General features: G+C 33.9%; 1 protein-coding gene across 1 annotated transcript in view; it reads left to right on the top strand.

Moving 5' to 3' along the window:
• LOC123710342 (knirps-related protein-like) overlaps nt 1-23056 on the top strand; it is a 54438-nt gene extending 31382 nt beyond the window's left edge. The window contains exons 2-3 of the mRNA XM_045662166.1: nt 7508-7585; nt 21314-23056. Of these exons, the coding sequence (XP_045518122.1) occupies nt 7508-7585; nt 21314-22333 (1098 nt within the window). The 3' untranslated portion in view covers nt 22334-23056. The remainder of the gene's footprint in view (nt 1-7507; nt 7586-21313) is intronic.
• The last annotated feature ends 3935 nt before the right edge of the window (nt 23057-26991 follow it).

Raw genomic sequence — 26991 nt, 5'->3', positions numbered from 1 at the left:
TTATAGTACATTGTTCAGAGCGTGATTTGACAGTTCACGTTTTATTTAACATCAGAGACTAACAGCTACACTTGTAGTTGTTTATTAAATTATCTATGATCATAGAGTAACAATTTATCATTAACTACGTTAGGTATTTTTCTTAATTTATTGCAGTCGTTACTATATATATATATTTCGTGGAGTATGTACAATATAAAAAAATGACAATTTGTTAATTTCAAAAAAATCAAATATTTATAAATAATGTAACTTTATATTGCTCACCAAGAGGACAGATCAATTAGTTTTTGGATTCCATATCATATCTTGTATGAGATCTTTAAAAAAATGAAATATATGTTATTCATAATATAATTATGCATTACATGTATAAGATTTGGAAACCCTTGTTAAAAATACCTGCGACAGGTGCTCTTCTATAACAAACTCAATACTTAATGCCATAACTAAGCTAATATTATTTTATTTTTTGAATTACAATTTACATTTTATTTTTTTTAACAAACTTAGGCGACACGCGTGCTTTACTGAGTGAGTATGAATATGTAACTATTTGTTAGTAGGTACAAGTAGTAGAAACTTTAGAAATTAACTTATGAATTAATAATATTTAGTAGAATATTTAGCAGATGTTTTAAGAGCTACGTGTATAATTAACTAGAGAACATTCATCTTTATTCATTCGCCGAGTCATTGGACAAATCACTCACGTTCTCTCCATTCATTTCTTTATTTGAATTCATTCATTCAAATTTGAAGTTTCAGATCGCTACGTCATTCGTGACCTGCGTTACGCATTTCATATGTTAATATCCTCTTGACATTACCCACCAAATAGAGTTCTATTGTTATGCGTATAAAGTCTACGATCAATCCATTAATTTGCTATAGATCTACGTGAGATCCAATAATTGACGAGGGTTGGCTGAAATCGTTTTACGCAACTGTTGAAATATTTTGTCATATCAATTTGTCATGGCTGTCAAAAATTTGCCTGTCATAGTGACGTGTCACGCGCGACGCTGGAATAGTATCGATTTGGTAATTAATCATTGGTGTATACGTGTAACGGAATTCTTTATAGATTTATATGGCAAGCCCTTTGGAAATGACAAATATTTATGAATAATGATTCTGCCTTAAAACGGAAAAAAGGGTCTAACTTACGAAAAACTTTAGACAGTTTTCTTAATAGGATCATATTTGTACCCCTGTCTTGTCAAACATTGTCTTCTATTTAATATTATCTGTTTACAAAAATCTGACAGATAATAAAAACGATGTCATATCTTTTGCGTTGTATACAATTATCGATGGCTAAACACTTGCACATATCAGTTTAATATTTAAGCAACAATAAATTATGATATTGCAGAACAAATTCATCAGGTCAGGCGGGTCTGCGATAATAACGAGTATAATTTCGATGTGAGGCCGCAAATATAACCTATGGTCTATGCTCCATTACACTATTCATAACCTATGAATTGATACAACGCAATTGCGAAAATTCACTTGAATTATTGAATTTTGCACGCTTCAATTCTTCATTTGAAATTTGAATTATGATTCCACATTTGAAAAGTGACGGATGAATGTCATTTGCTCTATGATTTGTTTATTGCATATTTGAAAGTAAGAATACAGTAATAAGGTTAATACCTCACAGTGTTTACTATAATTACTGTAATGCGATATAGAATGATAGCAAAAACAGTTCTCCTAATCGGGTAATAAGTACGAGTACCATGTACCTATGGAGTAGCAGGGCATAACAAATTATCACCTATCAAAATGAAATCAAGGCATACCGCAAAGGAGGTATTACTGATTCGATTTATATCGGATATTATACTTACTGCATTTTTATTACAAGTCAACGTAAAAACTCTGTGAAGAGGGCAGTAAAATGTAACAAGTGTATCCTGATAATAAAAGCGTAAAACTTATGTAAGAAATACTACGTGCATGACATACTAGTAATTAAATGTCATATAAGCTAATATTTTAGAATTGATTCCTAGCGGCTTTCAAAAACATATAATAATACAAATAGTTACACTTTTGAAGGATTACAAAACCTTGAACCATGTTAAAAATAATCTCAAATATCTCTCTAAAGCGGATTAGAAAAATTATCGCTCCCTTTAGTTCTTTAAAATAAAACAAAACCTAAAAAACGCCATAAAAAACTATTAAACACTATTCCAAATTTAAAATCGCATTGCCATTGTCAAAGCTGTCAATGATCGAGTATAAAATATTTGTTATCTATGGCATTGAAGTTCCCGCCATTACACATTGGTCGCGCTCACTTACGATACAGTGTTGTTTTGTGAGAAAACCTTTCTTAGTTATTCTCGAAACGGTCTTTCGAATAAATTACATTATTGTATCCAGTTAACGCTGGTTATATTACTTTTAATTTAATGGACAAGATAATGTGATAGTAACATAAATCGAACAGCTTTGAAATAGATCGAATTTTAATAAGTGTAAACTGTAACTAAGACTTTAACTGCAGTGCAGTGGGTTAACAATATTGCTTGTATATATGTTTGCAATTGATCTTTAAAACTCCAATTCTAATTAGAACAATAATATACAAGTATATTACAAATAATTATCATTGTGGCTTAGTCTGTAAGGAGAGGGTAAATGTATTTTATTTTTATATAAATAAATATATCTTTACTTCTTTTTGGTGCGTGTCCATTACAGGTTGGCCCTCAGTTAAAAGGTGTCTTATGTCATGATGCAGCAACTCTTTCGCAGTCGTAGAAGCCGTCCCTATTATTACGAATCCATGATTGTTACCAACACTCCGTTTACTCGGGATTTTACCGTAAATTAAAATATGTTTTTATATAAAAATAAAGGCAAGGTATAAGTAATAAAGTTGTTGATTGACTAATACTAGATAGTAGTTATATTCATACAAACATATGCTTAATACCTTAAGACATGTATGTATGTTCTGTTTCATATAACGATCCAGATTAAGTACATTAGACATAATCATTAGTATTCCATCAGAGTGAGCCACTTGTATTCGGACCACGAGAGCCATTTTGTAAATCAACAGTGTATAGAATTTAGATTTTCACATTTCATTTCGCATTGACTGTGTTGCAAAAAAAATGCCAATTGCAAAAGCGAGCCCTTGAAATTATTATTCAGTGGGGTTAAGTACTTTGGTTTAAAGGAAATTATATAAAAGTAGATTAATGGGTTTTTAAACTTGGGTAAACTTATTAATAAATTGAATGCCTTTTCGACGTAGCTTAACGTCGTAGTATCGCTTATTGTATTTTCCTATAGCGTTATAGAACCTCCGTGCTCTAAAACATGTGACGATCGATATAATGACAGTAGATGATCAAACGGTACGGCAGAGGCGAGCGTGTGAATCACTCTCCTCTGTCATTTGCGACCGCCGTCGTCGCGCCCCGTGGGAACTTTCTCCTAGATTCGAAATTCTACTATAACTGCTCGAGTATGGTTACATAGTAGAAAAATATCTGAATTTTCAACTAAAATTCGTGTAGGTGGCAAACTACCGGCTAGTAATCCTATAAGTGCAGCAAACTACCTGCTACACTTATAGGATTACAAGCCGAATCTCATATACATTGGTAAGTATATATAATTTACAAAAAAAATTAATGATATATACCCATCATCGTCCGTCAGGAATCACACTTTTTAATTATGAACAGTGTGAAATAATTAGTTTTTGAGTTTATCGCGTTCATTGATGCAAACATTGCCAGATACTCCGCGTTATCATATCCTATTAAAAGTTTGGTACGTAACGGTAACGGTTATAAAGATATTCCAAATAACTGACTCATCTTCAAAGCGTGAAATTATTAATTATACCTTGAAATGGCTTAAAATCGCAATCAATAAGAATATATGCCCCAAAATGACAAACCAGGTCAACGACATTGCGTTAAAATGTGCAAAAGTTTCTTCGCATACGAATCTTCATAGTGTATTCGAGCATTTAATTCGATTAAGCATATCGATTCCCTTATTCCTGAATTTAATTAATTTGTCAGTTTCTCTTGCATTTTTGAGGGTACAATTATGTGTCCTTTATGCTAAATTAAACTTAATCAGGTGATGATAAAGTTGATATTAAATTGATTTATCGCAAAAATACTTATATAAAAAGCGCAGATTGTCACTGAGTCGGTAATAATTTATCTTGGATGCGATCTAGACATGCAATTATCATATTAATTAGCTTATTTCGTTAACTGTCTTATTCGTATCAATTAGGTGTTATGGAATTAATATTTAAAACAATTTGAGAATACTTTAGAATGTAAATCAGGTTCTTATAACATATTTTTAATTTTTGTTTAAACATATTGATAAACTATTTATGAATATGTAATTTATTTTTAATTAATTTATATAAAATATTGGTTTAATAATTAACAGTCTGGACATTTTTGACTTACAATTATAAGTGTAAACTTCTACATTACAAATTAAATTTAGCTGTTTTGTAATCAACATTATTCAAAATCATTTAATCATATAGGTAGCACAATGTACACGTATGAACATCAACAAAAATGTGTATAAAATGCTTCTAATTTTACATGTACTTCCAGTTCTCAAATCAAGGGCGTAGAACGGAAGAGAAGAACTGGCAATAAACTCTCCGCCACTCATAGAAGTATAGAACTTTTATTAGCTGGGATTATATTTCATGCTGGGATGCCGAGCCACCTGGTGACGCAGCCTGCAAAACAGTTTCATTTTTCTTTCTTACTTGAAGTTTCTGAACTATCCGTTCACATACATCCAGGTACCTACTGTATTTGGGGTGTGCAGAATGTAGCTATGCATAGAGTTTTAGTCTAGAAAATGACAAAATATACGGAAAATTATTTACTTGAATCAAATAAATAGTACCATTCATTTGAAATATCTTTATTATTATCGTTTTAATATTACGATACTGTTTATGATGGGTTTAAAATATAATTACGTGGTAGTCGACACTTTAATTTACTGGATTAATTTCAATAAAAAATATTTTATAGACGTACGCGTTGAAAGGTTATCGCAATATATATTGTTATTACACTTTAGGAGCATTACCAGTAACATTAAAATAAAATTATGAATCCAGTAGCGATTATGCATAAACAATTTCAATTTTATTATTCTATATTACAATTTATTCTTAATTTTGAAATGTTCGACGATTTGTGGCAGTTAAAAGCTAAATGACTGAATGTTATATTATGATTCACTGGAGATATGGTGTTGGAGAAAGATGCTTCGCATACCATGGACCGCTAAACGAACGAACCAACCTAACGGATACAACTGAGCTGAGAGTCTCCTTACTAAGCTAGGAATTAATCTTACGCATAGTGTTAAATAATTTTAGTAAATATTGTTGGTTAAAAAAATCTTATTTTTTTGTGTAGGAAGAATGATTAATGAATTGATGGTTAATTGTTAAATGTAATAATAATAAAGAACATGACCGTTAGTTCATAGTACGCAGCTTAAAGCTCATATCAAAGCTTCAAGATAACGCGACAGCTGTAGTACCAGACCACTCCTATAGGTCTGTTTTTATTGGTTATAAATTCTGACTGATATGGTCACCGGCCAGTTAGATCTTATGACTTTTTATTCTTTGTATAATATATTAAAAAGTCGATTTACAAATTGGTATGGAGTTTCCTGTCTATGGACGCAAAGGTTTTTATTCATCTGATTTTATGATATATTCTATGCATGACCATAGATTATTCAAATCGAAATGTAGATTTATGTCTATACTTTTGTAAAACTAATACCCAAAAGTCATCACAGCTCGAATTCACTAAATTATTACGTCTATTTTTGAACGTTTTAATGAACTTGACTAATCATACGCACTTTCCCTAAAACATTTACATAAAAATTATATTTACATTTAGAAATTGCGACTCGATAAATTAAGAATTAACCTTTGAACCTAATTTTTCATGCTCGCACATAAAACAGTGGAGCGACGCAGTGTATCACGAACGCTAATCGGTAACATCTCGGCTGTCATCGGGCGAGCTCGGATCGAGTAAATCACGCAGTGGGGCGCCCGCGCCGCTTATCGCTCCGCTCATCGACCCGCTCTAAATTAGCCCGAACATGATCCGGTATGAGCGTACAGCGCGTAATTTGTCGTTTTTATGACATCCTTTTTTCGATATCGATACTTGGTACTTGTTTGTTATTGCTTGTTCTGTTAGTTATGTTCGAGAATTGCGATATAAACTGGCGCTTGGTTGATGCCGGGAAATATTCTTATCAGACATATATCTGCTGTATTGCGAGGGATTGAAGATAAATGCATGTTTAAAAAGGGTTTACTGAGGTTTCGAAAGCAGCATTTGCAGTGTGCGCTCATAAACTGTGTTTAACACCAGCTGTACAATAATTAATTTTTCTTTCGCGCTAGAACCTTTTTAGTTGTAGGCCTCCGATTATTGTCAATCTAATGACCAAATAGGTGGTCAGCCTCCTGTGCCTGAGACACGCCGTCGACTTTTTGGGTCTAAGGCAAGCCGGTTTCCTCATGATGTAGGAAGGAAAACCTTCACCGTTCGAGCGAATGTTAAATGTGCACATAGATCTAAAGTCCATTGGTGCTTACCCGGAGACCACAGGGATGAGAGTCGCACGCTAAAGCCACTAAGCCAACCCTGCTCCACGGGCTAATATACTCTAGCGAATATTGTGAGAGCATTTGTTTATTACTAGGATTTGTCTCTTTACACGAGTTGCAAAATAACACGTGGGCAAAACAAAACCGCTCGCTCCCATAAAAAAATAATTCAAACTACACGGTTTTATTACAGTCATCTAATAACATGCACCGTCGTCCTCGAAATTAACAACATTTTTGATTGGAAAATGTAAGATCTCTGTCATGGTATATTAACGACGAATTGGGTTTCTATAGCACTAGAACGATAAAACCATTTCTCTTATTACCATTACACTACTTTGTCGTTTGTATTATTTGATTTTCTTCGTGAACAGGTTAGATGAAATTCATATTTAATTAACTGTTATTAGTTTAATTTGAACCCAGAGTAGCTTATTGAAGTGTTTGATAAAATTGGTTTGTAATTTATAAAACGTTTTCTCAATATTTCTTGAGCCTGTTGTGGTTAATAACTTTCTTTTTTTTCTGTTTAAACTAGGCTGCTAGAGAATACTGCCTCAAAGGCTACCCATTAAAATGGGTGTCCATGGGTTACGATGACTGGCCGTTTAATTTGCTCCTAAATTATAAAAAAATCTTTCATAGTGTCATATACAGCCTTCGATAAATGTATTACGAAAATAGATTTTTTCAATTTAAACCCAAACTTCGTGTGATTAGCTTGTTGAATAAACAATAATAACATTAGTCAATATTTAAAAATTAAAATGTTTTTTACCTTTGGCTTACCTACCTAATACCATACATTTATATTTTCAGATGAACCAAAAGTGCAAAGTTTGCGGTGAGCCGGCGGCCGGCTTCCACTTCGGAGCTTTTACGTGTGAAGGCTGTAAGGTTAGTATTTTTTTTTCTTATATATATACGCAGCTATTTTTACTCAACTTATCAGAATAAACCGTGGTTCATGATATTTATTTCGATTCTGGGTTGAAATTTCGCTCAAACTTAACGATGTACTTAAAATTCATATATTTAACTCAATATGAACGTCAAAAATTTCAATTAAACGCCTCTAAATTTACATAGACTATAAAAAAGTGTCATTATAGTCCTAAAAAGCAAGTCTCAGTTTTAAAAATATGTCGTAATTCCGATAATTTAATTAATTTTATAAAAATTCAATTAAAGTAATTAGTATCTCTAAATGGAAACTAATTAGAAAATGAGAATAGAAACTTCATTAGGAAATTGTATCGAGGACAATATTCATTAATTGCGTGGCATTGTCTCCGTAAACTTATTACATCACTTACATACAATTTACAGATTTATTTCTTCTATGGAATACACTAATTTTGCAATCACCATATTTGTGGTTATTTTCTTGAAGTATTGAAGTATATGTTGTTACTATTTATAATAATACAATCGCCAGTTTTAAGTAATAACAAATTTTCATAATAAATACATTAAGCTTATTAGAACAATTAGTTCACCATTTAATTTAAGGTCACACACCTTCCGACATTAAAAATTAACTAAGCATGATTTTAATTACAGCAAAAACTTCTGTACTGGTTAAATTAATTTGATCAAAATAAATAAAATTTTCCATATTAAACATTCATAGAAAATATAAATGCAATTATTGCACGTAAATTGCACCAAAACATTCATAAAACCACTGAAATTATAACTGGTGTTTATAAATGCAGACCACACATATATCAATATTATTGCGTTACAGTTCGATTCGATTTCCGATTGATAATTGTGTTAATCGTTCCTATTCCGATTTAGGATCTACTCGTCCTGTCATTCCAATACTGACACGGTAATCTCGACCTTACTTGATGAAGAAGCCATGTATCGTATAAAATATTTGCTTGTAGAACAGTGTCCGGGAGATATACGTCGATAAATATAACACGCAATATGTCCGTTATAGATTTTTTTGTCGACCGTATTAAATAGATTTCTCGTTTACCAATGTATGAAGTAACATTATATAAATATAACGTCTTTGAGGTACAAATAATACCACCCGTAGTGAACAATTATTGTAAGATTCAGCAGATTAGCATATAATATTTTGGATTTTGACATAGGCTATGTTACTCAGATTCCCCGAATAACTAACAGAGTTAGAATTTAATAGGTTTAATGCCTACCACAAACGCCCATCTAAGAGCATGTAGCTGAAATATTTTTAGTGGGAAGGGTAGCAAACCCTAAGGACTAATACCTGCAGCTGAGTTTCATCACAGACCGTCAAGGCAGAATACAAAATACCATCCGTATCACCTCGCCGTCCGTCGTTCCACGAGCCCGGTTCTTGAGCCTTCCTTAGGCAGTTTTCGCCGCGCATCATCACTATGTGGAACCAGCTGACCACTGAAGTATTTCTGAAGGTCCTTCAAGATAAGAGGGTTCCAATTCTTAAAAGGCCGGCAACGCACTTGTGAGGCTTAGGGCATTATGAGCTTCCTGCCCGTTAGCCTCCTATTACACAAAAAAACCTCTATGAATAGCAAGTCTTGGAGTGTAGACCCAGCCCAACAGTCCCCGCGTCAAGCTCGTCATCCATGGCGTGGGCCGACGTAACAGTTTTCATCTTGTAAAAAAAGGCTTTTTATAATGAAATGAATACACATAAATCAATCCTTTTTACAACATTAGTATAATAAAAATTGCTGTTAATAAAAGAGTTATGACAAATTGTATCGATTTGTCTAATTCCATACTAACTGGTGATTACCATGCAAAACCTTAGGCTGTGTGGTAATAGGATGTATGGATGTAACAAGGTAACATCCTGTGAGACGTTTTCTGCGCTGTCGCAAACCTATTGTCGTTATGTTCCACTTGATACAAATCGTTTTATTGTCGCAATGGGCTCGTGGTTTACTGTCTATAATACCTTTATTATATAAGGAACAGTTGTTATTAGTACAAACCAGCAAATAACCACATTTATAAATGCTATTATTAGTTTATTTTCAAAGAAAATATCCCGTCGAAAAACCTTCCTTCGGGACTACTTTTTATCGTTTAAATTTTAAGGTTTATGTCAATATTTATTATTATTTTTAATAACCTCACTATGTTATTAACAGTTCTTGTTTAAATAAGAAGTTAAAGCCGATTAGTTCAATTGCACAATAACATTGACTTTTGTAATCACTTTCGATAGTGATTTTACGGCAAATGGCTCCTTACTCAACTGGGATCAACAAGCATGACCAATGTTTCCGTGCCAACATATCATTTGCCCGCAATCCATCACATTCAGATTATCTCGGAAAGGTTGAGAGGTGATCTCTGGTATTGTTATATTTTTAAAATTAGTTATGTACTTTGAGATGCTACATAAGTCACGTTTTTAAAACGTGTAGTAACCAGTAGACAATAAGAAATTTTCTAAACTGTCAAATATGTGGCTTCTACTTCAAGTCTCCAATCTATTATATACAGTCGTTATAACACAAACACTCATTTTTTTATAGCGGTTCCCGATAAATTCAGTTAAAAATTTTGACGTCTCAAGAAAATTATGTATTCTCAAACCTATCTATACAATTATACGCACGCGCCGAAGCGTGTACTAAGTGGCTATTAACACACAAACGCGCTACCGAGTATTGACGGACTCGTTAAACTTTTTTCCATTATTATCACCACTGTCAGCATTACCATAATTATTATATTATCAATCAGATAGAACTTTCCATTACATGTTCTATACTATATATATATATATCTAAAAAGATTCACGTTTACTGTGTTATAATTAACAAAATGCAGATATAAGTCCAACTTTAGACAAATAATGATGTTTTTATTTTTATAAACATTATTAATCAAATCAATCAATCAAATAATTTACTATAATACTAATAATAAAGCCACTTTAATCCCATAATTCAAAAAATTACATATGATGTTAGTGTTGTTATTCTACTCTTAGTCTAATTTTTTATTATTATTTTCTTTGTGTTCTGCAGTATGAACCCCTTATCAGTAAAGTGTTGACATTTCCATTTGGATCTGTTGTTAGGTTCCTCCGTCCATTTCTCCCCAAAAACCTTAACTGTCACGTTTATTTTTTAATTTACTATTAACACCTGCAAATTTTTGTATACGTCTAATAATACTTGAAACAATACCGTACAGAATCTTTTTTCCACAGAGGAGCGAGGACTTCGGTACTGCTCAAAATAGCTTCCATTTATCAAGTTTTGCACTAACAAGCGTTGCAAATCACGTCTAATCGTATCTAGATTGGATCCTAACGACCTAACCTTGCCCCAACCTCTGACAAATATCACAAACGCTTCGATTAATTGCTATCAAATTTTCTGCACATATAATAGTTACAACGGTTGATATGAAATACAAAATTAGTATTGTACTACAGAATATAGTCCTATACGACTAGACGTCAAACTAAAGAATGTCCTAGAGGACTAAAAAGTCGATTCTATAAAATACAACAATGCAATTGAATGTTTTTATTTAAATAACATACAACAGGAAACTGTAATGATTCGAAAAAAACGCTTTTTATACGGACTCACCAATGTCAATGAAATAATATTTACCAATGCTGACTCGGGTGGACTAATTTGAAAAGAACGTTTTTTTTTTTTCATTTTAATATTACGTAATAGCATTTTAATGATATACTCATTATTAAATATTTGTCGAATAAAATTTAATCTCAGTAATTCTCCATCTATGAAATGATTGAAAATACGTTAAGATTGAGGTCTGGATGAAATATCGTACCTTTAGTAAATAAAAACCTTAAAAACGCCTGAGCTTCTAATAGCTCTTATTTACTTGGATTATTTAAAAAATAAACTAGACTTAAGCGAGGATATTTAGTGTTGTTGGAACAAATTCATGGCGTCACAGTTGAAACGAATCGATTTTCCATGAACGACATTGCGAAGCTTATTGTTTCTAGTTGACGGCCATCGCCAATCAAACACCGATCTACTTCTATTACAAATAGACGAAGCAATTTTATTTATTAGCTGTGGTCCTGGTCTTTTTTTTAAGTTTACCACATCATACTGTATTTACAGTATACGTTTAAGCTAAAGTATACGTGACATGTGACATATGACATTTTTGGTAAACATAAATGTTACAAAAAAATTATATACATTTATACAAACAAAATTAAAATACAAAAAAAATGCTAGTAATTTTTGCTTATAGTTAAGCAAAAAAAAAACCAGCAATACAGGCACTAAACAATACTTTCTTGAAAATTTATGATCCCACTACCGAATATGTCCAGGTCCGGATAAGTACTGTATATGTAGTAATATGTCAAGTGTCAAATGTACTGTCAAGTGTCAAATGTACTGTCTTTTTCTTTATACTGATACGCAAAAACCAGCGTACCATTTTTGTTAAGTGATTTCCAGAATACGACGACTGTTCGTACCTAAAAAGTACAATCCCATTGAGTTTTGCCATTCGCAATTTATATAATTCCAGTAGTAGTTAACCCACGAGTCAACATTGTCCCGCTCATTAAGTGCCTGCAAGGGCGGCAGTAAATCCGTGGAAGATCGCATCGAAACGTTCACCGTCAGCGAATTATATACCGATTGAGAGCACATTCAAATTGCAGTAACGCACGCGACCAGAAAACGTCCAAGTGTCGTAACAGACCGTAATAAATCACGGCTACTAATTTGTTTTTAAAGTCCGCGATTATCTGTGCGCGAGCGCATTGTGCGGGCCCTGGCGCCGCTATTGTGCAGCTCGCTCCTCGGTAGTCAAAAGGCACCGCCACCTCCGTAATTTGTCACTCGCATTAGTTTTCAAAGAAAACAAAAGTTCTACCTTTAATGGCTTCGCGGCTGAATTAATCGGTTTGTTACTGTACTTAATTGGCTTAAATGCATCATTGTGTAGGATCGAATCGTGTCAGTGACCCGTCTAATCGCTGATTATGCAAAAAAGGGCCTAAGCGTGCCTCGTTACTGTACGTAACGTATCTTCAATATTTAATTCGTGATTTTTTTTAATAATGGTATCTTTATGAATTGATTGATTATACAGTGCAATTAGAATTAAATCAAAATTTGACAGTGTACAGTAGTAAACTGTGAATCCATTTGCAAAAAAGTAAGATCTATTTCGAACAGGGCCAAGCCGTAATGAGTTCGGCCGATGACTTAATGATCGTCATTGTTTAGCTTATGAAACTGTCACCAGCTCATGGTTGGCACACCGATTGACTTATTGGAGCATAGCTACCATTCTCATGCAGATCACGCAACGCACAATACGATTTGTTACTTTGTTCACCCTTACGTGTCTGTGCCTTGTACCGGTACAGTTATTGTATCACCTACACGATAAACTTCTGTTTATTTCAAATTAACAACAACTTTTAAAATTAGCTTAATTTTTCGTGTTCTTTAGCCTTATTTTGATATAAATCCATTCGTACCTGATCATTGTAAAAATGATGTCACGATTCCGAAGTAACACAAAAAGTGTTTGAGTAATGACTGCAAAAAATCAAGTCGAAAGCGAACACAAAATATTATCTTAACCAAATAGGAAAATCAAAACCGGATCTGCATATCGATACATCGATTCAGATTAACCAAATAATCGATTGTATAGTAATGTCAGCCGTAATCAAAACACAAAATGCACAGGTCACTGCTTCTGGATACAAACGCACGGTGACTCGTGCGCATTCATCTACCATTTTAAAACCAATCTTAAAAAAGCTGTTTTCGATTCGAAGATTTTTTTCTTCTAGAGTTTATTTTAATTGAGCAACGAATTATAGACTTTTTATAAGGAAGACAGAGTCGTGATTGATTGTTAGCTTATGATGAAAGTTTAATCCAAAAGTTAAAATTCGATGTTATTTATACAGACAAAATGGCTGAGATGAACCAAGTCGGAATATGAAAATAATTCATCAATCTGATTGTTATAGATTGCGTCAAATATTGCTCTTTGACTTTTCAAAACTAATAAAGTATTAGCGATCTACTTCGTTCGTTTTCTATCTATACAGAGGTAATAATAACTGGATCTACCGATCTTAAAAATCTTTTACCAATAAAAAGACACCTTATTTACAAATTTCACAGTAGTTTTGCAAAGTTGGAGCCAAAACGGGCGAACCAAAACGATTCCTACAAACGCCGACTTAACGACAAGTGATTGTATTTTAGACACAAGTTGTAGAGCTTTATAATGCTTACAAAACAGTTAACGTACTAGAGATAGACTACACATATTAGATAATATACTCTTAGTTCATGGGGACTTCGTAGGCTTCACGGAGCGATCTCAATGCTCCGAGGATTTTTGCTCGTTGGAAAACAACATCCAACCACTCCAGGATTACGTGGATGACTTATTCCTTCGCGCCAAGGACATAGAGATATTTAGTGGCCCGTAATTGTCCCTTGAATTCTAATCAAATCAGTGCATAAAGACAGTAATCAGGATTATACTATAAAATTTTGTTGTAGTAGCTTTAAACATACTTCGTTTAGAGCGCAATTAATTCATCAAGATGTCCTGAGCGCCGCCTAATGTACAGACAATGACAGATTTGTTATTCGCTAGATTTATGCAAACATACGATTATGATTCCAAGGTGGACGCGTTATGGGTGTCATCTTGCGGAAACACGCGAAATGATTTACGTTCATGTAAATCTATTCCATATTTAATTTACACGTTCCGTTTTAACATTTTTATCCGAAACTTTATGATAAGCTCAATATACAACATATAAATATGATGTAATATATTGTTTGTAGCCTCCTATATTATTATTTTTTAAGCAAAACTAAAGCTCCTTTTGGAAAATGAATATAAAATAGGTTAATGTTTGTTTAAAATTTTTAACAAAATAAATAATAAAACAGTGGCGCTACAACCTTTTTAGGTCTGGGCCTCAGTTTTCTGTTTCGTGATCATTTGTTAATCTTATAGGGCCTCCTAGACCTGACACGCCCCTGACTTTTTGGGTCTAAGGCAAGTTGATTTCCTCGCGATGTTTTCCTTAACCGTTCGAGCGAATACTAAATATAAGAAGATAGAAAGAAAGAAAGTCCATTGATACACAGGCGGGGATCGAACCTATGACCTCAGGGAGAGTCCATCGCCGAAGCCACTAGGGCAATACTGTTTTAAATTAAAAAAAAAATTCAAACAATATTATAATTAAAGTATCTTTACCTCTGCAGCCTGATCATCCGGCCTTTACCTATTCTAGGATCTATTGCGTAACTAATAGCTAAGATAGATTTAACATACACAAATGTACGGCCCATGTAAAAGTTGTAGCAACAACAAGACTTTTGCCAAATATTATTATTAGATCACGATTGAAAATTCATCCATTACAAATGTTCAATTGTCCGTTGCCAAAATGTTAGTTCAAGACGCGCATACAAATCAATGCATTTGCACTCGTCGCGTCATAGATATGGAATGTGCGAACAATACAGCCTTAAATCGAGACTCGAATCCTTAACCACAGATTAGATCAAGTCCCGAGATATTATTGAAGGTGACACGAGAGTATCGTCCTCCTTGTCAATCAACGATTGTTTACTCGATACGGGACCTTTGACTATAGCCAACGGAGTTAGAAGAAAATCCTGTAATTGTGCTCGCTCAAATGTTATTTCAGATAAATAACAATACTGAATAAATTATGAATGGTTAAACGTTTTGGGATCAATATGAAATAAGAGTTTTTTTTTAAATATATAATAGGGGCAAAGGGGCACGAGGATCATCTGATAAGGTAATTGATATCGCCATCCATTACGGCGGCCTTCACGTTTGAAGAATTGGTACGCTCTTTTCTTGAGTCGACCCTAAGTCGAATTGGTTCGGAAATACTTCAGTGGGCAGCTGGTTCCACATAGCGGTGGTGCGCGGCAAAAATTGCCTTGAGAAACGCTCAGTCGTGGAACGACGGACGTCGAGGTGATATGGGTGGAGTGGTATGATTAAACTAACTATATTTATCTAAAGTAAAGAGAAAACGAAGAGTACTTAGTAATATTAATAATACAACCATTGGTTACCATTTACGTTTTCGTAACTTGCTATAACTTTTCCTGTATGTGATTAAGACGGTAATAAATTACCATCAATGCGAGAAACATTTATTAGTTTTTAATCCCATGTACATGTTAGCTCGGATTGATAAAGAAAAAATACATATTAATGCATACGTCACGTTACAAATGTAGCAGAATTTTATTACATGTGTGCTCAATCACTGAGGCAGGGTTGTCGACTTATAGAAATAAATTTGTAGAAAAATCGCAATATTATGAGTGACAACGTATAGGTAAGTAATAGCATGAAGCAGTACTACCTAGGAGTAATCAGGTGTGCGATTGGTGACATTCTGAATTAAACAAATATAAGATTCTTGGAACACGTGACACACGACCCATCGACTTCGAAAAGACACTAAAATCTTTAAAATAATTTCATCTTCTTTAACTAAATGATACACATCCATAGAATACGTTTAATACGAGTTGGTACAAACCAAAAAATAACACTGCCTGAGGCTAAATAATTAATGCGATTTATATCACTTGTGTCAGCCCTACGACCGGTCGGTGAAGCCTATAAACGCGCATAAACGCTGATTGTCAACTAGATATTATAATTAATAGACTGGACTGAAGAGGATGCGACGTCGTGTGCAACTTATTCATAGCATTACAAATGTACACTCATGTACATAAGCCGATAAATTATTATTTACATTATCATGTAAATTAGGTAAATCTTTGAATTAGTGCTACCTCTGTTCCTCCTGTGAAAAACATTAGAAGATAAATTATAAAATCAAAGCTTAATAACTTTTTCATAATAATAATAATTAAAATAATAGTAGTAATCTGGAAGAGATAACTCGAAAGCGATAAGGGCGCCAGTTGCTTTTGATTTAATTATGTTAAATTTTTATTTATATTGTAATATAACGAAGTGTTAATATAATAAATAAATCTTTATTTATCCATATTATTGACATACATGTAACATAAATGTATATAAATAATTCGGGAGAAGTCCTCCCCCAACTTTTCTCACCCTATTTTATTTTGTGCCACGGTCATCCAATTTTTTCCAGCTACCCATTCAATCCCGTCGGCCCATCGCCCCATTGGTCCTTGGTCCTGTTGGACTAATCCATTCTCCAAGATTTAATAAACTTCATTTTTATATTGTAAATTCGTCCTGCATTGTTGACTCAGGGACTGCTGTAACAGGATTGTGATTTTTATTAATAAATGAATAAAATATATTTTCCCCTGACAACTGCATTTTAACCAGACTAATTGGTTATAGGCACTAATGTTAAGAATATCAATTGACTAAATTATCGCCCTATTGTATTTTCTCGACGATATTACAATATAAGTATGTGCATAACTAGTGTCTTGAGCAACAACGCGACTCACGGCTACCTCGGCCACCTGAACCAACACCTTTAACCCAAGATGCACCACGTTTTGAAATACCTATCTCAACTATAAATAAAACAGTTTTATACTGTTCACACTTACTTACAACGAAGAATCATTCATCTCACTTATTATTATCAAACTATTAATAACTAAGTATGGAGCTTGTCCATTCTTTTCCATATGAAACTATATTTTAGGGAAACTAGTCATTTTTTTATATTTAATTATGTCTTTCAAATGTCCTTTTTAATAGGCATAATTGAAATAAAAAAATAATTTCGCTTTATCAGTTTAACTTCTGTCAAAACTGTACAAAACCTAACGTCTGAAATATATTTCATTTATTTATTAAAGTTCAACACATCGTACATAATATATGAACGATCATACTCAACGAACGTAATCATGACAATTAGATTTTAATTTAATACATAAATATTCTTATAAATAAGCAATTAACTCGTTATATTTTCAGGTTATTAGTGTTCTATAGTATTTATTTTGCACAAGATTGAATACACAAGATCTAAATCTTGTCTATGTCCTGACTTGACTGAAAGTCCTGTATCCCCAATTGGGGGTGAGGGCATCCTGATCGATCACCTTAATTTCACTCCACGTCATTCCAGCTTCCTTCTAAACAATATCTAATTGCGAAATGTAGAAACAATATACAATTAAACTTTTATGCGAAATATTAACGCATTTGTGTAAACGCACAAAGGTTATACTCGTATAGGGCATTTAATTTATCGTATAAATGATCGTAAAAAGAGAAATTTCATATATAACTTGCCATTAGTAGGGAAAACATGTCTAGTAGCACTAAACTGTCCTTTTACTATTGCACGATAAAATTCTTAACCCCATTAAAATATTTTTAATGGTATCCCTTTTATACACATGCTTTATCATGAAGAATTATGCCACACATAAACTACAGAGCAGACATAGTTACATGTGTAAAATTATTTTTCGTACACTTCACTTCATAGTCTGTTCACTCAACAATCTTTTCTGTATTATCAGTAATAAACGTCATCTTGTGCCTACGAATGAAATTAATTCAATCAAATAAATGCAAATTATTATTCGTTTTGTACCTGACTCCATAGTCAGTACTCAATGATATATTATCGGGCTCTATATTATTAATAAAAGGTATTTTGTGACTACGAATAAAATAACTCATTCTCAACACAGTTTTAAAACAACATTATAAAACCAGTTACGACCCCGAATTAAATATAAACAAGCGGATTAAACATAAAGTTTGCTGTCGTATTACACGATGGACAACTTCTTTCTCGCAAAGATTCTTTGGTTTCCTAGGCTGTTACCTGTATAATAAATTAAATGAAAAAATTAACATTTACCCACTATCGAAATATGAATGTAAAAAAATGGTTACTAATTGGCTGAAGGCGTTGAGTAATGATGAAACAGAAGATTTAATAACTGTTACTCTGTAACACACCCACTCGCCCACACATACACACACACGCACGCGCACACACAACAAACACACACACACAACAAACACACACACACACGCGCGCACACACACAGATACAAACACACACCAAATTTATTTTTACGACTCCGTTTCCATTTTTTTTTTCCTTTAGCACTTGCTTATTTTCTTCTATTGTATCTTATGACAATGACCTGATTGTACGTGTTCCGGTCCGGTGGTGGAGAGGCTGGCTATCTGTCACTCAGGTCTCCTGTTACAGAGACCAGTCTCTCACATACACTTCCAAATGTTATCATCTTAGTTTAATCATAATAACCTGCTATGTATGTATATGTGAGAGAAGAAATAAAGATTATTATTATTATTATTAAATTCAACTCTTATCGAATCCAGGGCTAAATTAATTGAATAAAATAAATACAAATTATCACTAATTTAGTCTTATTATAACCGTTGGGATGTGTATTTATACTTTAATAGGTTGAGGATTCGTTCTTCAAGTACTCTTGCTTACTAGCAACATATCTTGTTAGTATGACACAATCTATACATAGTAAAATACAAGGATAATTCAATATATTTTAATGGGCGATAAAAACATATCACAATATTCATATTTACAATAAACCATTAACTATATTTTAATAAAAATAGACATGTACTCTAGGAAAATTGTTTTACGTCATTTCACATCCATTTCCATATGTTAGTCTACTTTGTTCGCGTTTAATTAGTATACGTCATTTATATAAATGACAAATGTCAAAGAAAAATTGAATTAGGTCGCATTTGTATGATGTTTAAAGTTTTTTTCATACACGTGTCTTCCTTGATACTTAGACCATCACGATTTAGTTTAACTTAAGACTTATAAGTTATTTAAGTCTAACCTAATTTACTAACAAGGATATTTCATATAAGAAAGTGCGTATTACTTTCTATTTTTTGACTCGCCACTGTTACCACTTTAGACTAACCTAACCTAACACTAAGTCACTAATTCAAATCCTTTATCCTTCTCAATCACTAGGCCCGTGATGTCAAGAAGTTAAATAGCCTCGACATAACTCAAGTAATTTTTTAATTTTCTTTGTAATTGTTCAGAATTGTAAACATTATCTATAAATGTATATAAAAATACGAAGCAATAATACAAACATAAGATATCCAGTGTGATCCTTGCTAGTCATTAGGGCATAAACAACAATGTATGCTCCATAAAGCGGAGTAAATTCCGCAACACCATTAGTATATCGTAAAGTATCGTATAAAACCTTACGCCACGGGTTTATGACCATCTACCTACCGCAGTGATCTAATGAATAAGTATTTAAATCCACGTTACTCATGCCTGTTGAATCGGCACTGTGTTTATCTTAAATTAGCGGTATAAGAGCAAAGATTTGGTTTCAATAGCGTCTTCTTTCTCTTGGACAACTCCAATAGGCAACTTCTAAACGTGATGTGCGGTTATGGACAAACGTCTGTCCAGGTCTGTATTAAAAAATGTTATAGCTCCGAAATATTGAAAAACCTTTTTAACGGTTTGTTAATTTATAATAATTATATCACTTCTCAATTTAATACATAACGTACGTTATTAGGTCAAAGTCAATTAAAAACCTTCTTTTTTTCGTTCAATTATAATTATTATTCATATTACGAGTAATGATTACTAGTAATTCTTTATTATACAATTTACCATTTAACTTTTAATTTATATCCGTTATATTAAAAAAGCCAGTGACGCTACAAGGGTGTGAAGCTATGACCTCGGGGATGAGAGATTCAAGCTGAATCCACTAGGCCAACGCTGCTCCGTGACTAAGAAGATAATGACCAAGACGTCGTCAGCCACATATCTCAACTTATCATGAGCTATTAATTAGTTAGCACCAATAATAAGTAAACTCTATGCAAACACGTTCTTTTTTAACTTAGTCTATACGAATTTTGTGATCGTATTCTTTAATAAGATTACAAAATTCAATTCATATTGAGAAATGAACCCATAAAGATTACCTTACCCGTAATATGTGACACAATTGGCCATAATTTTTATTGTTACACCGGTACCAAAACATTACTAATGGAAAATAATCATAAAAGTAACATAAAATCACCAGCGATGACCGAATTATATTTGAAGCGTTCAGGGGTTTTCCAATCGCTTTAAAGATTTCCCCATTCAAAATCTAAGTTAAACAATAGTTTTACATAATAAATTTAGCGAAAACTCAAGGTCCAAAAACGAAACCGTTTATAAGCGAGCGTAACCGACTGGAACAGAAGTCGTGGTTGATGTCTAGCGGATGTGACGTACGAGCCGTAAAGTGGATAAAGCTAAGTTTTCACTCTCGGGCTCACGTCGCGCCCAGCCGAGCGCGTAAACGAAGCCTAACTCGTAATTACAATAATTAAACACTTATCTATTCATGATGTTAATATGAATAGAATCTATTAGAACGTCATGTACTAAATCAAAATGAAAAAGATTAATAACATTGTATTGACATTTAAGATAATACCTATTTTGTAGCTACTGTAAAAAATGTATGGAAATCCTTTATTTTTCGAATTAAGTCAAATACATAGGACAAAGTATTAGCTCAATAAATTAATGTTTAATTTTTCTCTTTCCAGTCTTTCTTCGGACGGTCGTACAACAACCTGAACTCCATCACTGAATGCAAGAATAACGGAGAATGTGTTATCAACAAGAAGAACCGGACTGCATGCAAAGCGTGTCGCCTGCGCAAGTGCCTGATGGTCGGCATGTCCAAGTCTGGCTCTCGATATGGCCGAAGGTCCAACTGGTTCAAGATTCATTGTCTCTTACAAGAGCAACAGCAAGCCGCGCAGACGCATTCTCCACCGCGGGTGCCACCCTCTCCGCACCATATGGCTCCACCTTTTCCCCCTCATCTCTTCCCAGGTCTGACGCGACCTAGAACAAAAGAAGAACTTGCTCTCCTTGGCTTAGACGACTATAAGCCTAACTCTGGATCACCGGACTCACATCGCAGCGATTCATCTCCTAAACTTGATGAAAAGTCTCGTATCACACATGCCCGCCCTCAAGACAGACCACTCACTCCACCGAGGGATTTTGTTCCCCATCCACTAGCCAATATGTCCTTGCCCCATTTCCCGCACTCACCGTTCCTTCCCCCACCGCCGTTTAGCCCGTTTGCGCACAACCACCCCCTTTTATTTCCTCCGGGCTTTCACCCAATATATTCTAGACATTTGCTGGATCATGCCGCGCTTAGACAAGCGGAAAACAACAATGATGTGAGAATCGACGATCACAATACAGAGTCGTCCAAACGATTCTTTTTAGATGAGATTTTAAAACAGCAACGCTCAGTGCCGACCCCGCAAGAGGATATCTCTGAAGCAGAATTTGTTCCCACACCACCAGCCGAAAGGCGAACTTCTGAATCACCTCTGCAAGAGAATCCAATGGACTTGTCGGTGAAATCTGATGGGAGGTCAAGTTCGGCTCGACGGCGGTCCGACGATAGCGAAATAATAGCGCCAGACCAGGACGACCCCGAGTCGGGCAGCGACCGGGCCTCGGCCAGCGAGGAAGAGGACATGTCATATTCGCAGATTAAGAGGATCAAACTCCACCCCCTGGATTTAACGACCAAAGTTTGACGGCGACGTCTCAGTGCTCCAGGCCAGTATCGGATTGTGATTAATATAAGTAGGATCTTTCAGAGAATTGTTATCAATAAAAGAGTCTATCCAAATACGTAATGTAAGTAGTTTAGTAAATTGGTTTCAGACCCGGGCGATGGATGTACAAATTCAATGTAAATATAAATTATTGTAGTGTTTAGTTTTAGTTAGTCGGTTTGAGAATGAGCCGGGTGCGACATTCCATAGGAATTAGTATTCGAATGTAATTTATTTCATCTAGTAGAATTGATTGTGTTTTTTTACCAGTGTAAATCGGGTGCATTGTATCTTCTGTTTATATTTAAGTAATAATTAGAGTACAGATTAAATATTAAAGCATCCTGCTGTTATGCAATTGAATCATTAACGGTCTCTATTGGTTACATGTTAATTTGAAATTTCGATTACAAAGATACTGCCTACTGTGTTCGATAAATAATCTCTGTAGTTCAATTGTATATAAAAGTCATGTGTAGGCAACTTATATGGCTGAAAATCGCAATTTCTTATATATGACAGTTAAATACTAGTGTAATATCATGTAAATTATAAAACTATTGCTCAAAGCTTTGTATTCATTATTATGTACTCATTGTGATTGTGTCACAGATACTCATTTGTAATTTTCGGATGGTTGTATATAATATAGTTAGTGAAAGCATTCCACGAAACGTACAAATAAAATGTTTTTGCACTCGAGGTATTTTCTTATTTTATTGCCTTTTATCATTACGAAAATAACAATATGGTACAAAGAATTATAATCTAAAGCAAAAACTTTTAGTAATTTATAGATAAAAGATATCAAAACGGCGATCTACGCTGTAACTCAGTGGTTAAGTTGCTTAATACGATATGTTTGAAGAACTTTACTTCCCGGTAAAACAACAATGGTTTCACACTGGGCACACCGCTTTTTAGGACAGGGCCTCAGATTTCATTTCATGATTATTTCTGTCAATCTAATAGGCAAGTAGGTGATCAGCCTGCTGTGCCTGACACACGCCCTCAACTTTTAGCTGATTCCCTCATGATCGCATTTGACATTAAGTGAAGAGTTTTGCTTAGAAAGAAACAAATTCGTGCACAGCCGGCGATCGAACATACGAACTCATGAGAGCCCACACGTTGGAGCCACACCGGCCACACCTAGAGAACTAATCAAAATAAACTTAAATAAAATCATAAATGAGCCTAGATATGATATTTACACTATACACACAAAACAAAGTGTGTGCCAACAGCTGGTTGGCCTTAAAATTAGGATAAACAAAACAAACAATTTATTAATTACACACTAGACCCTCGAGGCAAAGGTATAACTCAAATTAAGTTGTTTCGTTAATATATTGTTAGGACTATAGATGCTAAATCAAGTTCCACTTCCACGCTTTAATTACTGAACTGATTATTATGAATGACTATATAGAATTGTATGTTTGTAACGAATAACATGAAAACGAACAAGAAAATCCCAGCCGTTTGAAGTCATCCGGATTAAGATCGAACCTGCGCTAGACTATTATGTGATTACTACGATTAATAAGATTAATTGTTCTCTAAAATATAATCAGGTTGCCTGGAAGAGATCGCATGTTATCGATAAGGACGCCCGTTGTGTCCCTTATAATTTTTATGTTATTTGTTTTTCTTTTAATGTAACGAAGTGTAAATAAAAAATAATACTAAACATCTTTTGTTTATTATTTCTTCAAATGAGACATTCAATTGTCTTTATGTCTGTCAAAAATACGCAATTCGAAATCAAATAAATTTAGCTAAATAGAAGAAATTGGCCTCAGTTGTGTTACACTGCTCATTTATGATCCTTATTTATTTAATTAAATCAAATTCAGGACTGCGCTAGTTTAGGCCTATCAAATCACGGAGACAGTTATGAAGAAATACGCCTACTTTAACTCACCAGCCAATTGTAGTGTGGAATTTAGCACCACAAAGACCCGAGCCAATAATGCAAAAGATTAAACTGTTATCAGATTGTACCAAATTAACACGCGTTAACAATTATCTTACATCCCGTTTTCACACCTCACCAAACAGGTAAAACACAACATTAATGAAATCATTAAATACTATACGTTTATTTTTCTTATATGCCCGCTCTATCTAATTGAGCTGGGTTTTGAGAGGTTATAACAAGCTAATCGATAAGAAATGAAAAAATAACAAAAATGTGGATACCTTGTACATTTCAAACGTTAGGTTATATGATTCTACTTACCGTAAACGTAGTACGGTTAGGAAATCATACATATGGAATCGTGAAATCGTATAGTCGTAGCTTTCAGAGAGCCCTTAACCAGCGCTTTACTGCTCGGTGACAGGACTGAGAGTAGTTAATTTTTATTGAGCTTTTCAAACATCGGACGAGGCCGCATCATCACTATGTGGTTCCAGCGACCCAGTGAAGAAAATCAGAACCAATTCGATTTAGACTCCTTCAAGAAAAGATCATACCGATGCTTATAAGGCATAAGGAGTCAGTCATACGCAGTCACGAGCCCTCTGGCATTGATCGTGTCCATGGGTGGCGGTATCATTTAAGATCAAGTGATACTTCTGCCCATTTGCCCCCTGCTCCATAAAAAAAAGCTTCATCATCATTTCCATGACGATTTTCAAAATTTATTATATAAATAACGTTTAGTAGTAGCAGGAGCCTTCATGCCTAGCAACATAGTGGCTAACAATGCCAGAATAATTGAATTTTCAAAGAGTATACATATGAAAGCGCTCGACACGGAACAGACAACAATTTCTGTTCAAATTTGAACAGGTGTAATTCACACACACCTAGAAAAGCGCGTTAGTAAGTTTTCCGGTTAATCGCCAAGACATAAATTACTGAAGTAATGAGAGAACCAACAGAATAGATAAGCATTAAAGAGTAATATTTCTAGAGATCGTCTCGAAATAGTAAAACAGGCTGCGTTTAATGGGCCAGCCGCATGTGAGCGGGCGCTCCTTGACCCGACATACTGAGCATCTTCATACACGCGTTCATAAATACTAGATGTGTTTCGTACTCATTATAATACATAATTAATAAACAAAGATAACTTTGTGGTAATTTGATTACTAACGCCTTTAACGACAGCACTCTGAAGTGACTCCAGAACAAAAACCTTTCGAGCTATTCTTGTATTACCGCTTTATCTCTGACCAACCAACTTAAAAAATTAGAAATAGAATATTGAACGGAAAATTATTAAGACTAAAGAAATAATTTGTCATAAAATAATTCATCCCGACCGGTAAATTACATAGGGAAATTAAATACGTATTTTATAATGCCGAATTAACTATAAAGATACAACTGTGTTAAAATATAATTCACACATAATAACAATACATTAAAGACATGCTTAACACAGAAATAAGACAAGAATAAAGGCAGAGACGCGCTGCTAGAATTAATCATAATAATTAGTACCACATCTAGTCAAAGTAACTCTAAACTCGAGAATAACGCAAGTTAAAGCTTGTGTAACAGTAGTAAAGTCACAATAACCATGTTATAGGTCATTTTGTATTGAATATGTAATTAGGCCCCTCCCCATTTCTATGCCAATACAAATCGCCATGTTTAGATTTGTTTGACAGCTGCCGTAAATAATAAATGCATCTAAATTGAAATCGCATTATAGCACACTGAATCTCTTTAATCGCTATTATAATAAGATTGATATTTAAATAAAGTTTGTTTTATTTCTAGTTTATTCCATAAACATTAAAAAATCAGTGGCGCTACAGCCTTTTTAGGTCCAGGTCTGTATATGTTTCATGCTCATGCAAGAAGGTGATATCAGATGTTTATCAGCGTTAAATACGCACATAGTAAGAAAGGCTATTGGTGCACAGCCGGGGATCGAACCTACGGCCTCGGGTATGAGAGTCGCACGCTGAATTCACTGGTCCAACACGTCTTTCCATAGGCGACAAATAAAATGTAAAATTCTAAGCGGCAGAAACCGGTCCAAGAGGCAAATTTTGGCATCTGTATTTGTAAATTAAAACAATCTGAATTCTTCAAATAAATCTAGGTAGATTAATAGAAACGATTTTGGATTAACAGTAATTGATAATCAATTTAAGATATACTAAATCAATTTTCGTACCTTAATTGCTATTTCTCCATAAGACAAATTTTAATAAATACAATTTTCAAACATTATAGCTATCAAACATTTCCTTATTAAGAATCAATTTGATTAAACGTTAGTTTAATAGTTGTAGTCAATTTTATTTAAAAAAAAATGATCACCAACTCGTATGATAGACCTAACCATTTTATATATCGTATATTTCAACTAACATTGAAACTCCATTTCGGTGTTTATAACATTATTATGAATTTGAAGGGAATAAAATATGATAATAAACGATATCGCCCATTGAATTATGTCCCACAATGCGACACAATAAAGTGTTATTGCTGGAGATGATTAACGCGTAACGTGCTGGAATCCCGCTAAACCGAGTATAATCCACGCCGCGGGCTGCTAGAGCGTAGTTTACATGAACGTACATTGGCGTATTTTAGTACAGTTTTAATGAATGAGTGAGTGATGAATGAAATGAATTGAGTCGAACCCTATAACAGCGCCTTCTGA

The sequence above is a fragment of the Pieris brassicae genome, chromosome 5, assembly GCF_905147105.1.
Source record: "Pieris brassicae chromosome 5, ilPieBrab1.1, whole genome shotgun sequence".
Lineage (NCBI taxonomy): Eukaryota > Metazoa > Arthropoda > Insecta > Lepidoptera > Pieridae > Pieris > Pieris brassicae.
This window is presented reverse-complemented; position numbering and strand designations above follow the sequence as displayed.